Source organism: Pongo abelii, chromosome 11, assembly GCF_028885655.2.
Source record: "Pongo abelii isolate AG06213 chromosome 11, NHGRI_mPonAbe1-v2.0_pri, whole genome shotgun sequence".
NCBI lineage: Eukaryota > Metazoa > Chordata > Mammalia > Primates > Hominidae > Pongo > Pongo abelii.
Window position 1 is genome coordinate 133,555,949 of NC_071996.2, and position 13,319 is coordinate 133,569,267.

The following is a 13,319-nucleotide window of genomic DNA, read 5'->3' on the forward strand; positions in this document are numbered from 1 at the left end:
CATTAATTTTTTTCTCAAATCAGTTTCATCCTTCAAAAAACAAAAACTCTATCCTTATCCAATCTGTCTTCTTCAAAAATGGTTTGCATAGCAGTTAATGCTCAGCAAACCAGCAGCATCAGTGACTTTATAATCCATGATGAAATGAGAATAATAAGGATGATATAAAGTTTTTGATAAAGCTAAACTTGTTTCATTTAAATGACCGTCTTTCAGTGGATGTTAGGTCTTTCCTATTTTGGGGAGGGTTAAAATGTTCCTTCTTGGCTGGGCACAGTGGCTTATGCCTTTGGGAGGCCCAGGCGGGTGGATCACGAGGTCAGGAGATCAGAACCATCCTGGCCAACATGATGAAACCCCATGCCTACTAAAAATACAAAAAATTAAAGACAGGTGTGGTGACGTGTGCCTGTAATCCCAGCTACTCAGGAGGTTGAGGCAGGAGAATCGCTTGAACCCGGGAGGCGGAGCTTGCAGTGACCCAAGATTGGGCCACTGCACTTTACCCTGGGCTACAGAGCAAGACTCCGTCTTAAAAAAAAAAAAAAGTTCCTTTTTTTAATGAAGTGGTGGCAATAATACATGATCATTTTAAAAATTGTTCTTTGACAAAATGTGAAAGTCAGCAGCACCCTTATTTTGGTTCTGGTTTACTATCATTTTATTTTGTTCTGCTTTTTAAAAAATTTACTGGTCTTAGGATAACCCAAAATTCTGAGAGGCATTGGTCTAATGTCAGCCTACAGCTCCTCTCTCATTTTCCCCTCTGTCCGTGCCTGCAAAATATCCCTGGCTTGTTCACAGCAACCTTGTGTTTGTTGTATCAGAAGGGCCTGTTTCAGGTGTTCTGCTTCTTTTTTTTTTGACACGGAGTCTTGCTGTGTTGCCCAGGCTGGAGTACAGTGGCTTGATCTCAGCTCACTGCAACCTGCACTTCCCGGGTTCAAGTGATTCTCCTGCCTCAGCCTCCCAAGTAGCTGGGACTACAAGCGTGTGCCACCGCACCCGGCTAATTTTTAGTATTTTTAGTAGAGACAGGGTTTCACCTTGTTGGCCAGGCTAGTCTTGAACTCTTGACCTCATGTAATCGCCTGCCTTGGCTTCCCAAAGTGCTGAGATTACAGGCATGAGCCACTCATACCCAACCAAGCCTTCTGCTTCTTGACTCATCTCTGCTTCCAGGACTCTGGTGGGTTTTCTCCTGGGAACCCCTTCGTTGCTTCATTGGTTGCTTGTCCATGTGAGCTCAGGGTGGCCATTTTACATTGTACTCTGGTCATGCCATTGTCCTGCTCACTGGCCCTTAATGGCTTCCTGTCATTTTCAGAATGAGGTCCACGGTCGTAGCCAGCACAGCCACGGGGCCCTTGCCCTGCCTCCTGCCACCCTCTGCCCCAGCCAGGTCACCTCCTTGCAGCTCTCTGTGTGCTGTGCTCTAATGTGCCTTTTGCCTTTGCTTACTCTGCTCTCTTTTCCAGGAATATTCTCCTCCTGACTCATCCACCACCGGGACCTCCCAAATGCCCCTTGATTGGCTTTTGTACTTGCTTGCCCCACCCCCTTCACTTGTCTCCCTGCCAAGCTCAAGGGCAAGGATTGTGTCACCTAATTTCATATACCCACCTTACCAGAGCATCTAGCCCAGAGTTACCTCTCCGAAAACGGTGGTTGAATGCTTCCGTATCAATTTTGTTTATATTTTTGTAAAAGAAAGTTGACGTCCATTGCAATGGTCAGATTGGAAATGTTTAAAAATTATGTATCCTTGTATATAAACTAAAAAGTTATTGCCCCTCCCAGTCCTGACCCTCATTCCTCTGATTCTCATCTCTAGTGGCAACCATATTAACTGTGTTTTGTATGTCCTTCCAGAGATATTCTACACGTGTAGAGCCATATGTGTGTGGGATGTGCAAGTACATATACCGGTACATACACCCTTCTAAAAAGCATGTGATAACATATTATATATTGTTCTTCATCTGTTTTTTTCCTACTTCACAACATATTTTAGACACTTTTAAAATATCAGTACCGGCCAGGCATGGTGGCTCATGCCTGTAATCCCAGCACTTTGGGAGGCTGAGGCAGGTGGATCACTTGAGGTGAGGAGTTTGAGACCAGTCTGACCAACATGGTGAAACCTCATCTCTACTAAAAATACAAAATTAGCTGGGCATGGTGGCACACACCTGTAATCCCAGCTACTTGGGAGGCTGAGGCAGGAGAATCGCTTGAACCCGGGAGGCAGAGTTTGCAGAGCCGAGATTAAGCCATTGCACTCCAGTCTTGGCAATAAGAGTGGAACTCCATCTCAAAAATAAAATAAAACATCAGTACCCATCAATCTTCCTCCATTTAAAAAATTGCCATAGGATATCAACGCATAGACAGATTATTTATTTATTTATTTATTTATTTTCCTGAGACAGGGTCATCTTGCTGTGTCGCTCCGGCAGGAGTGTGGTGGCACAAACACGGCTCACTGCAGCCTTCACCTCCTGGGCTCAAGCAGTCCTCCCACCTCGGCCTCTCAAATGGCTGGGACTACAGGTGCACACCACCACACCTGGCTAATTTTTGTGTTTTTTGTAGAGACTGGGTCTTGCTATCTTGCCTTAGCTGGTCTCAAACTCTTGGGCTCAAGCAATCCTCCTGCCTTGGCCTTCCAAAGTGCTGGGATTACAGGTGTGAGCCACCACACACAGCGTAGATAATTTATTTAACCAGATTTTTTGTTTCCCCTCTTATTTATAAATGATGCTCTATACTTTATATACAATTTGCATTTCATGTTTATCTGTAGAAAAAAATTGCATAAGTGTAACTGTTTAAAATAATCAAAGAAATGTATTGAAATATGCATGATATAGGTAGTGTACTGGGACTATAATATGCACCTCCATGCATATGGAAAAAAGGAAATAAGTGTGCACCTTGGGTCACAGACTGTAACATTCCTTCCTTCCTTCCTTCCTTCATTTATTCATTCATTCATTTATTTGAGATGGAGTCTCACTCTGTTACTCAGGTCGGAGTGCAGTGGCATGATCTTCATTCATTGCAGCCTCCGCCTCCCAGATTCCAGTGATTCTCCTGCCTCAGCCTCCTGAGTAGCTGGGATTACGGGTGCCCTCCTCCATACCTGGCTAATTTTTGTATTTTTAGTAGAAATGGGTTTCACCATTTTGGCCAGGCTGATCTTGAACTCCTGACCTCAAGTGATCTGCCTACCTCAGCCTCCCAAAGTACTGAGATTACAGACGTGAGCCACCACGCCCAGCCCATAAGAATATTTATTGAGCACTTATTGTATGTCTAGCATTCCACTAAGTTTTCTAATTACATTTTTTATTTAGTTCTCATAGAAATCTTTAGATGTAGATACTATTATTATCCTTATTCTATTTTATTTTATTTTAGTTTTGTTTTTTGAGACAGAGTCTTGCTCTGTTGCCTAGGCTGGCGCAATCTTGGCTTACTGTAACCTCCGCCTCCTGGGTTCAAGCAATTCTCCTGCCTCAGCCTCCCAAGTAGCTGAGACTCTAGGTACATGCCACCACGCCCAGCTAATTTTCGTATTTTTAGTAGAGGCAGGGTTTCGCCATGTTGGTCAGGCTGGTCTCTAACTTCTTACCTCAGGTGATCCGCCCACCTCCGCCTCCCAAAGTGCTGGAATTACAGGTGTGAGCCACTGTGCCCGGCCATCCTATTCATAAGGAAGCTAAAAATCAACAAGTCTAACTGATGTGCCCGAGGTCATATGGCCAGGGAGTTTCCCTCAGGCACCTGACTGCTGGACCGACTGATATATGGATACACTTCAGGGCTGTGTGCAGTCAGTACGTAATTACTGAGCCCCTGCTGTGGGCCGGACACAGTGGTAGGTTCTGGGGACTTCAAGGTGAAAAGATGCACGTGTCCCTGCCTTTAAGGAGCTTACATTCTTGAGCAGAGCAAAGGAAGAATATGGCTGGAAATGAAGTGGGAGGGGCTGGGGAGTAGCAGGCAGATCTGCAGGCACATGGTCAAGGTGTTGTTTTCATGGAGACTGTTAAAGAGTGCGGTGTGCAGGGTCACCTCTACGAGACAGAAAGGCTCCCACGGCCAGACCTGACTCCGTAGTATCGCTTCTGCCTTAGAAGCATAAAGACACATGCCAAGAACCAGACTGTGTGGGGACACTCTGTGAAAGGGGCCCCAGCCTGGGGAGTCCATGGTGCTATTCCACAGTTGAGGATGGAAGTATCCAGTTATACTTAATGCCACCAGCAATCAGGATCATCCAGCTGTCTGCCTTTGCTCTGATTCTATGTTGACCAAGGCCTGGAGCCTGCAGCTTGGAGCTGTGGATGAGCAACCAGTATACTGGAAAGTAGAGCTCCACACCTGTCAGGGTGGGGCCAGTCTCGGACTGAGGCAAGTTCACCAAGGTGTGCTGCCATTTGGGCACCTGCCTGGGGGCCTAGTGGCTTGCCCCTGATAGCACCAGCCTTGATGCTATCCATTTTCTCCGAAATGCAGCAGAGCAAGTGTGGAGAAACCGCCAATGCAGCTAGATGAGAAGGCTGAGGCCCAGGTCGGGAAAGAGTCGGTCATGACAGGCATATAAAACACATTCATCCTGGTTGTGATTCAGGAATCACCAGGAGAACCACTCAGGAAGAAAACCACTCCTCTGTCCCTTGTTGGCTGTGGAGAGACAGATTTTTCCCTCATGTCTACAAACCCCCTATGATCATAATTCCCATGTCTGGCCAAGCAGGTGAAGCCTCTGGGGCACAGGTGGAAACACAGATGCCAGGCCCATCCCCTGAGCATCTGGCTTGGTAGATCTGAGGTGGAACCAGCACTTGTGCTCTTGATGTGTTTTCTTGTGTTTACAGCAACCTGATTCTAAGGGTTGGGTCCAACAATTTTCTTTTTTTTTTTTTGAGAGAGAGTCTCACTCTGTTGCCCAGGCTGGAGTGCAGTGAAGCAATCTTGGCTCACTGCAGTCTCCACCTCCCAGGTTCAAGCGATTCTCCCTCAGCCTCCCAAGTAGCTGGGACTACAGGCGCATGCCACCATACCTGGCTAATTTTTGTATTTTTGGTAGAGACAGAGTTTCACCATGTTGGCCAGGGTGGTCTCGAATTCCTGACGTCAAATAATCCACCCGCTTCAGCCTCCCAAGGTGCTGGGATTACAGGAGCCTGCCACCACCCCTGGCTAATTTTTGTATTTTTAGTAGAAACAGGGTTTCACCATGTCGGCTCTGGCTGGTCTCAAACTCCTGACCTCCGGTGATCTACCCGCCTCGGCCTTGCAAAGTGCTGGGATTACAGGCATGAGCCACTATGCTCGTCCTGGCCCAAGAATTTGACCAATCGATATTAAGGTTGTACAGATCGAATGTCTCAGGGGACTCCAGAAGGCTGGAAGCTTGCGGGAGGGGATCTCCTAGCATCACTGTGCGCAGGCAGTGTGGTGTGTTTAAATAAGCAGGAGCCTGGAGAGCTGGGTTCTGTTCTGTTCTTAGCTCAGCCGCTCCTCAGCATGAACCTGGAACAGCATCCTTCTCCCTTCTCTTCTCTCAGCCCTGGTTTTCCTATTTGCAAAGGGAGACATTTTAAATAGATAAGCCCTAAGATTCTCTTCAACTTGACAATTTATGGATGCAAAATTCATGCACCACCACCAGGGGAAGCTAAATCCATGGTTAGCTGGGCTTTGGATCAGAGTAGACAGAACTATAGAACCTTTCGTTTTGCAACCTGGCAACTACTAAGCAAAAGATCGTCAGGGTTTGGGAGTCATAGATGGGGTTATTTTGTACACCAACAACTTATAATATAAAACAAAACTGTAAATATTTTCAGTATAAAATTTGATGAGTCATAAATGTAGTTATACTAGTGGAAATTTTAGCTGTTTTGAGAATTATTTCCTTTCCCCCCAAATCTTGTAGTTTTCTCCCATAATCTCTATTACAAGACACACTGATATCCTGAAATGTACTGTGCTAGTAATGGGATAGTAATCCACATTGGTGCTGGAGTTCAGATCTTTTAAAGGAGGGTCAAATGATCTGCTTTTCATATTAAGACATTTTAAAAGTTTGCCTTTGTTTATGTGTAGAATAGGTTGTAATCTGGGTAGAGGAACTAAACCTTGAAGGACTGTGGAAGGAGAGATAAGATAATGAGTGACCCTTCTAACATCAAAATGTTTTGGGGTCTGTAGATATATGATTCAGTGTTGCTGTTTAGCAATAACCATTATGTGAATATAACAGCTGTTGCTTTGATGTTTATGCAGAAAGGATCTTAAGCAATGATGCCTTATTGTACTATTCATTTCTATTTGTAATTCATTCTTTTCCCTTATTGGAGTACTCTTAGAAGAGCATGAAGTATGGAAGGAAGGAGTGGTGACTGCTTTCTGTTCAGAAGTGAACGTAGTGGTGTCAGGAGGTAGAGATCACACTTACACATTTCTTCCTCCCCAGGAGGAAGTCAGGACACAGGGGGGCACAGCACAACAGGGCTGGCCAGGGCTGGTGCTGTTTGGGATAGGAGATAGAATGGGCAGGGGGAAGCTGGGTATGGGCCAGGGAGGCTGCCCTGGTGCTCCATTATGAGGGGACAGCAATCATGCCTATGTTTGTGGGAACCCAAGATTTAGCTCCCACTTACAAGTAAGAACATGCGCTGTTTGGTTTCCCATTTCTGTGTTACTTTGCATAGGGTAACAGCCTTCAGCAGCATCCACATTGCTGCAAGGACATGGTTTCATTCTTTTTTTATGGTGTACAATGGCAAAAGTTAACAGAAGAATAGAACATCTTCTACATTCAAAAGTTAAGAGAAGAATAGAACATCTTCTACATTCAAGACCAAGAAGTGCTCACACCTTGCAGGAATTGGAGAAGGTTTGGATCACATCACCGGGGGTAGCATCTTGATGAGTTGAAGTGCTGGCTAAAGACAGAGAGAAGATGGAGTGATGGTAGAGGGAGAAAGTTATAAATACAACTTCTGGCCGGGCACGGTGGCTCACACCTGTAATCCCAGCACTCTGGGAGGCTGAGGCGGGCAGATTACAAGGTCAGGAGTTCAAGACCAGCCTGATCAACATGGTGAAACCCTGTCTCTATAAAAAAAATACAAAAATTAGCCAGGCATGGTGGTGTGCACCTGTAGTACCAGCTACTTGGGAGGCTGAAGCAGCAGAATCACTTGAACCCAGTAGGCGGAGGTTGCAGTGAGCCGAGATTGCACCCCTGCACTCCAGCCTGGGCAACAGAGTGAGACTCCATCTAAAAAATATAAATAGATAGATAAAAAAATAAATAGATAAGGCCAGGCGCAGTGGCTCACGCCTGTAATCCCAGCACTTTGGGAGGCCGAGGCGGGCAGATCACCTGAGGTCAGGAGCTCAAGACCAGCCTGACCAACATGGAGAAATCCCGTCTCTACTAAAAATACAAAATTAGCTCAGTGTGGTGGCGCATGCCTGTAATCCCAGCTACTTGGGAGGCTGAGGCAGGAGAATCACTTGAACCCGGGAGGCGGAGATTGCAATGAGCCGAGATTGCGCCATTGCACTCCAGCCTGGGCAACAAGAGCAAAACTCCATCTCAAAAATAAAAATAATAATAATAATAAATAAAAACATACATAGATAAATAGAGATGAATTGGAATTAACTAGAGGCAACAAACTTCACCCAGATGTTGACAGTGACTGGTGGGACTTGGCCGTGTGGGGTGGGGGTGAAGGTGGAGAATAAACACATTTTCCCTTGCATGAGAGAGCGTTGCCTGGTGTTGGTAGGAGCATGTTCTTTCTACTGCCGTCACTGAGAAGTTTAAGTGTGTGCGGAAAGGTATGTCAGTTAGATATATGTGCACTTAGATATTTGTGTCTGGCTCTTTTCCTCAAAGAGGAGCTTTCTCAAGGCAGGACCTGTGTCTGGCACAGGTAGTGTCCCACAGGCAGCAAGAGTTTGATAATGAGTTTGAGTGAGTAAATGGCTTTTACTTAACACGTGTGCTGTAACCCACCTCTGACTTTTCCCACCCACAGCTGTGCATGTCTGATAAACTGTGGGAACAGATAGTCCAGTCGACCTGCGACACCATCACTCCTGACGTGAGGGCCCTGGCGGAGGACACGGGCTGGAGACAGCTGTTCTTCACCAACAAGCTCCAGCTCCAGCGTCAGCTCCGCAAGAGGAAACAAAAATATGGAAACCTGAGAGAAAAGCAACCTTAGGCACACATTTTCCTACCAGCAGGGAGCTGAGGCATGGCTGCATTTCTCTTCAGTGTCCAAATCTCTTCCGTCTCCTTAAGAACTAAGAGGTTTTGTTGATGCATGGAGCCATTTGAAACTCATAGAGGATTTGCACCCAAATGCAGCAGAATCTGGCTCCCCAGTGCCTTGCTAGAGGCACCGTCATTCTGAGGTCAAATCATGGCCCGAGGACAAGGGCTGTAAGACAGGGAGCCCCACAGGCCATCATCATCCTTATCCCACACCCATTAGAAAAGAGTCTTCTATTGTATATAAACAAACAATAAATGATTATTAGCAGGTTTTTATTAGACATCTATTTTATCTAGGCATTAGAAAGGGTAATGGGGCTTTTGAATTTTTTCCTGGCATTGTGTCATCTGAGTCCAGCCATGAAGCTGGTGGCTGAGTGTCCCCACCAGAAACCGTGAAGGGCGGGTACCACAGGAGGCACTCGGGGTGGGTGCAGTTGCCTTCCCAACTTTGTTCTGCTAAGTCCACATTCAGGGTCCTGTCCTTGTGGGCCCAGGATGCCAGGCTCCATCCCCACATGTAGACAGCTTCCGACCTGGTGCTGGAGCATGACTGGAGAAGTGCAGGCATCCTGCTTGCGGACCTTGCTCAAAGTACAACTTCCCAGGACTACTTCACATTGTTAAATAAACCTATAAACATTTCTTTTTTTTTTTATTTTCTTTTTAGTAGAGGTGGAGTTTCGCCATGTAGGCCAGGCTGGTCTTGAACTCCTGACCTCAAGTGATCTACCCGCTCCGGCTTCCAAAGTGCTGGGATTACAGGCATGAGCCACTACGTCTGGCTAAAACCTATAAACATTTCTTAGAGAAATGCCGTTCCCCAAAGGAATGTGAACAGCTACCACTTTTAACAAGGATATTTAAGAAAACAGACTATGAGTTAACTAAGTAAAAATGTAAATATGGTTTGCATGCTGTTAACATGGCAGAGGGGTAAAAAGAATACAGTCCTAGGGGAGAAAGGTCACTTCACTGAGAAGGCTTACTTAAAAATGTTTTTCTCCCTGCACTTTGATGATTATTAATTACCCGTAGAAAATGAACTCATAGCAGCAAATAACCTAATGACTCCTTTTAGGTTACAGAGCAAAGTAGCTTCTACTTCCACATCACGTTATAATATAGCCTTATAATTTCTTCTTTCCTGCAACCTTCACTTTCCTACCTAGGAAAACTCACATACCTCCGGTGCCAGAGAAACTGCCCAGGATGCACCAGGGCCCCGTGAACAATACAGAAGTTGTGGACTCTGGCTCTTTGTCCCACCTAAGTCCTTCCAGAAGGGCTCTATAGCATGGCTTAGTGACATTAAAAAAAAAACTGAACCCATATTAATATCAAACAAGATTTTAATCTTCATTCACACACCCTTAAAACCCAGTCACGGGGCTCCCCAGTGCCAGTTTGAGACCCTCAACCTAGCCCTCTCCTTCTCATTGCTGGAAGTACACACAGTCAGAAGTTTTCTGTGACGGCGAAATCCAGTGCAATCTGCTTCCCGGCAGATGAGGAGCCTGACGTGGTTATGTCTGGATTTAGTCCAAGAACAGAGCAAAGCTTTAATTGTCAAGAGACCCAGGCCTCATTCTCCAACTCAAGAGAGTCTGCTAGGGCAGGTACAGGTGACCAGCAGGCAGCTGAGAGCAAGAAGGCACGTGCTCTGCAGAGCTCTGGCTGTCTTGGCTCTCCCTGAGCTCCCAGACTTCACTCATGGCCTGATTTTCAATGACAGAACATAGGTTTTATCGTGAGGATGCAGACACAATCACAATTATGTATGTCAACATAACTTCATAAATATGTAACTGTAGCTTATTTGTAACATCAGTGCAAGATGATTAAAGCTTTATGTGTAGTATTTTATCAACAAACAGATTCTGAAAGGTTATGGACATGCGCAATAGTCGATTCAACGTCAATCAATAAGAACACAAATATGGCAATTTGAAAACACTATGTATATACCTACTCACATATATATTATACTTACAATATATACTTATATGTAGTATATAATAATATTACATATAAAAATGTTATAAAAATAAATGCTAAAGTAAAGAAAAAAGTCATTAATATGTTGACTATTGTTAAATAATAGCTAAAATAATACAGATTATTAAATTATTTTAATACTTGCCCTAATAATCTGAGTGCCTTATTACTTGATTACAATTGTTTTCACCAAAATAGAAACAATATCATCAAGTGAACATCCTGTGTGTCCCCAGCATCCTTAGTGGTTGAAACACTTTGTCCCTCCCTCCCCCATCTCATTTTCCATGTAAGGTTCCATGTGACGATCCCATAACACGGTAATAGGCAGCGATGGTCTTGACTTTCTGCTTCTATTAACAGCTTTCACGTGGATGGATAAATCTGCTTTATGTCTTAACATTTCAGAGTGAAATGCCACACAATTTTATTTTATTTTTATTTTTTATTTTTTTTTGAGGCAGAGTTTCACTCTTTTCACCCAGGCTGGAATGCAATGGTGCAATCTCAGTTCACGGAACCCTCCACCTCCTGGGTTCAAGCAATTCTCCTGCCTCAGTTTCCCGAGTAGCTGGGATTACAGGCATCCACCACCATGCCCCGCTAATTTTTGTATTTTTAGTAAAAACAAGGTTTCACCATGTTGGCCAGGCTGGTCTCGAACTCTTGACCTCAGGTGACCTGCCCGCCTCAGCCTCCCAAAGTGCTGGAATTACAGGCGTGAGCCACGGTGCCCGGCCTTACAGCATTTTATAATCTTGCCGTTTCTCATCTTTTCAATCAAATGTGTTTCTACTCTGTTCTCATTTACCATTGTAATTATACAATACTGAAAATTTCTGATGGTTTATATATTTAGTGTTATAAGAACAACCTATTAACAATAGAAAATATGTATTTTTAATTTATAACGAAATAATAAACATTTTACTTAATGTCAAGTTCTACTACTACTTTTTTCCCAAACAGGTTGGCATATATATGCATTAAGCCTCAGCAATAGAGAATCCAAAATGTTTTCATTCTTTTTTTTTTTGAGAATCTTGCTCTTGTCACCCAGGCTGGAGTGCAATGCTGCAATCTCGGCTCACTGCAACCTCTGCCTCCTGGGTTCAAGTGATTCTCCTGCCTCAGCCTCCCAAGTAGCTGGGATTACAGACACGTGCCACCATACCGGACTAATTTTTGTATTTTTAATAGAGACAGAGTTTCACCATGTTGGCCAAGCTGGTCTCAAACTCCTGACCTCGTGATCCACCCACCTTGGCCTCCCAAAGTGCTGGGATTACAGGCGTGAGCCACCATGCCCAGCCTAAAATGTTTTCTTTTACTGAGTGGGCACCAGAACTGAGGCTGAGATGATCATGTGGGGAGGGACTGCAAGAAGGGGTAAGGACAATGTACCAGGTACCACTTGTCATTGTTCTGTAAGCTGCTTGTATACATAATGGTTATCAGTCTTTATTTATTACCCCAAACTGACTCCTGAAATATATAATATATAATAATATAATATAAAACAACCTTATAATATAATATAAAACAATATAATATAAAACAACCTTACTAAAAACATAAAACAAGTGCATCACAGTTTTTTGCTCTGAGTTTTAGTATAAATGACCTCTATCTTCAGTTTGTATTAATATACTGTGAGAGCGTATCCAAGCTTTTTAATTGTAAGTAGTTGGTTTCAACTTGAAATGGATGTCTTTGATGTCATGTTAAAAACATCAAGTGATAAAAAATATCTTGAGACAAATGACAATGGAAACATAATATCAAAACCTATGGGATGCAGCAAAATCAATCTAAGAGGGAAGTTTATAGCAATAAATGCCTATATTAAAAAAGAGGAAAGACCCCAGGCCAGGTGCAGTGGCTCATTCCTCTAATCATAGCACTTTGGGGAGGTGAAACGGGAGGATCCTTTGAGCCCAGGAGTTCAAGACCAGCCTGGGCAATATAAGGAGACCCTGTCTCTACAAAAAATAAAAAGATTAGCCCAGCATGGTGGCACATGCCTGTGGTCCCAGCTACTTGGGAGGCTGAGGTAAGAGGATTGCTTGAGCCCAGAAGGTCGAAGCTCTAGTGAGCTGTGATCATACCCCTGTGCTCCAGGCTGGGCAACAGAGTAAGACTGCTTAAAAAAAAAAAAAAAAAAAAGGAAAAAGAAATACCCTAAATAAATAGCCTAACATTACATCTCACAGAGCTAGTAGAAGAACAAACTAAATCCAAAGTTAGCAGAAGGAAGGAAATAAAGATTCGAACAGAAAAAATCAAATAGAGAACAGAAAAACCATAGGAAAAACTCACTAAAACGAAGAGTTAGTTCTTTGAAAAGATAAACAAAATCAGCAAATCCATAGCTAAACTAAGGAGAAAAGAAGACTCAAATAAAATCAGAGATGAAAGTGGAGCCATTCCAACAGATGCCTCAGAAATAAAAGGAATCATAAGGGACTATTATGAATAATTATATGCCAACAAATTGTACAACCTAGAAGAAATGGATAAGTTCCTAGAAAAGTATACCCCACGAAGACTGAATTGATGAGAAATAGAAAGCTTGAACAGAATAACAAGTGAAGAGATTGAAGAAGTAATTAAAAACCTTCCAGTGAAGAAAATCTCAGGACCAGATGGCTTTCGTGGTTGATTTCTACAAACATACAAAGAAGAATTGTCACCAATACTTCTTAAACACTTCCGAACAATAGAGCTAGAGGGAATACTTCCAAACATATTTTATGAGACCAGCATCATCTTGATACCAAAGCCGGACAAAAATACAAGACAAGAAAAGAAAACTTCAGGCCAGCATCTCTGATGAACATTGATGTGAAAATCCTTCATAAAATATTAGAAAACTGAATTCAACAACACAAAAAGATTGTACATCAAGACAAAGTGAGATTTATTTCTGGCATGCAAAGCAGGTTTGACATACGCAAATCAATCAATGTGATACATTATCTTAACAGACTGAAAGAGAAAAGACATAATT

The 13,319-nt window shown here is 43.5% G+C and overlaps 1 protein-coding gene across 2 annotated transcripts in view; it reads left to right on the plus strand.

The window, feature by feature from the left end:
* The window catches only part of FBXO36 (F-box protein 36), a 104,245-nt gene that overhangs the window by 81,836 nt on the left and 9,090 nt on the right, over positions 1-13,319 (plus strand). Inside the window, 1 exon segment of one of the 2 annotated variants that reach the window (NM_001134074.1) lies at positions 8,070-10,456. The exons of the other annotated variant lie outside the window; for it this stretch is intronic. Within the exon segment in view, the coding sequence (NP_001127546.1) occupies positions 8,070-8,258 (189 nt within the window). The 3' untranslated portion in view covers positions 8,259-10,456. 2 annotated transcript variants of the gene reach the window in all.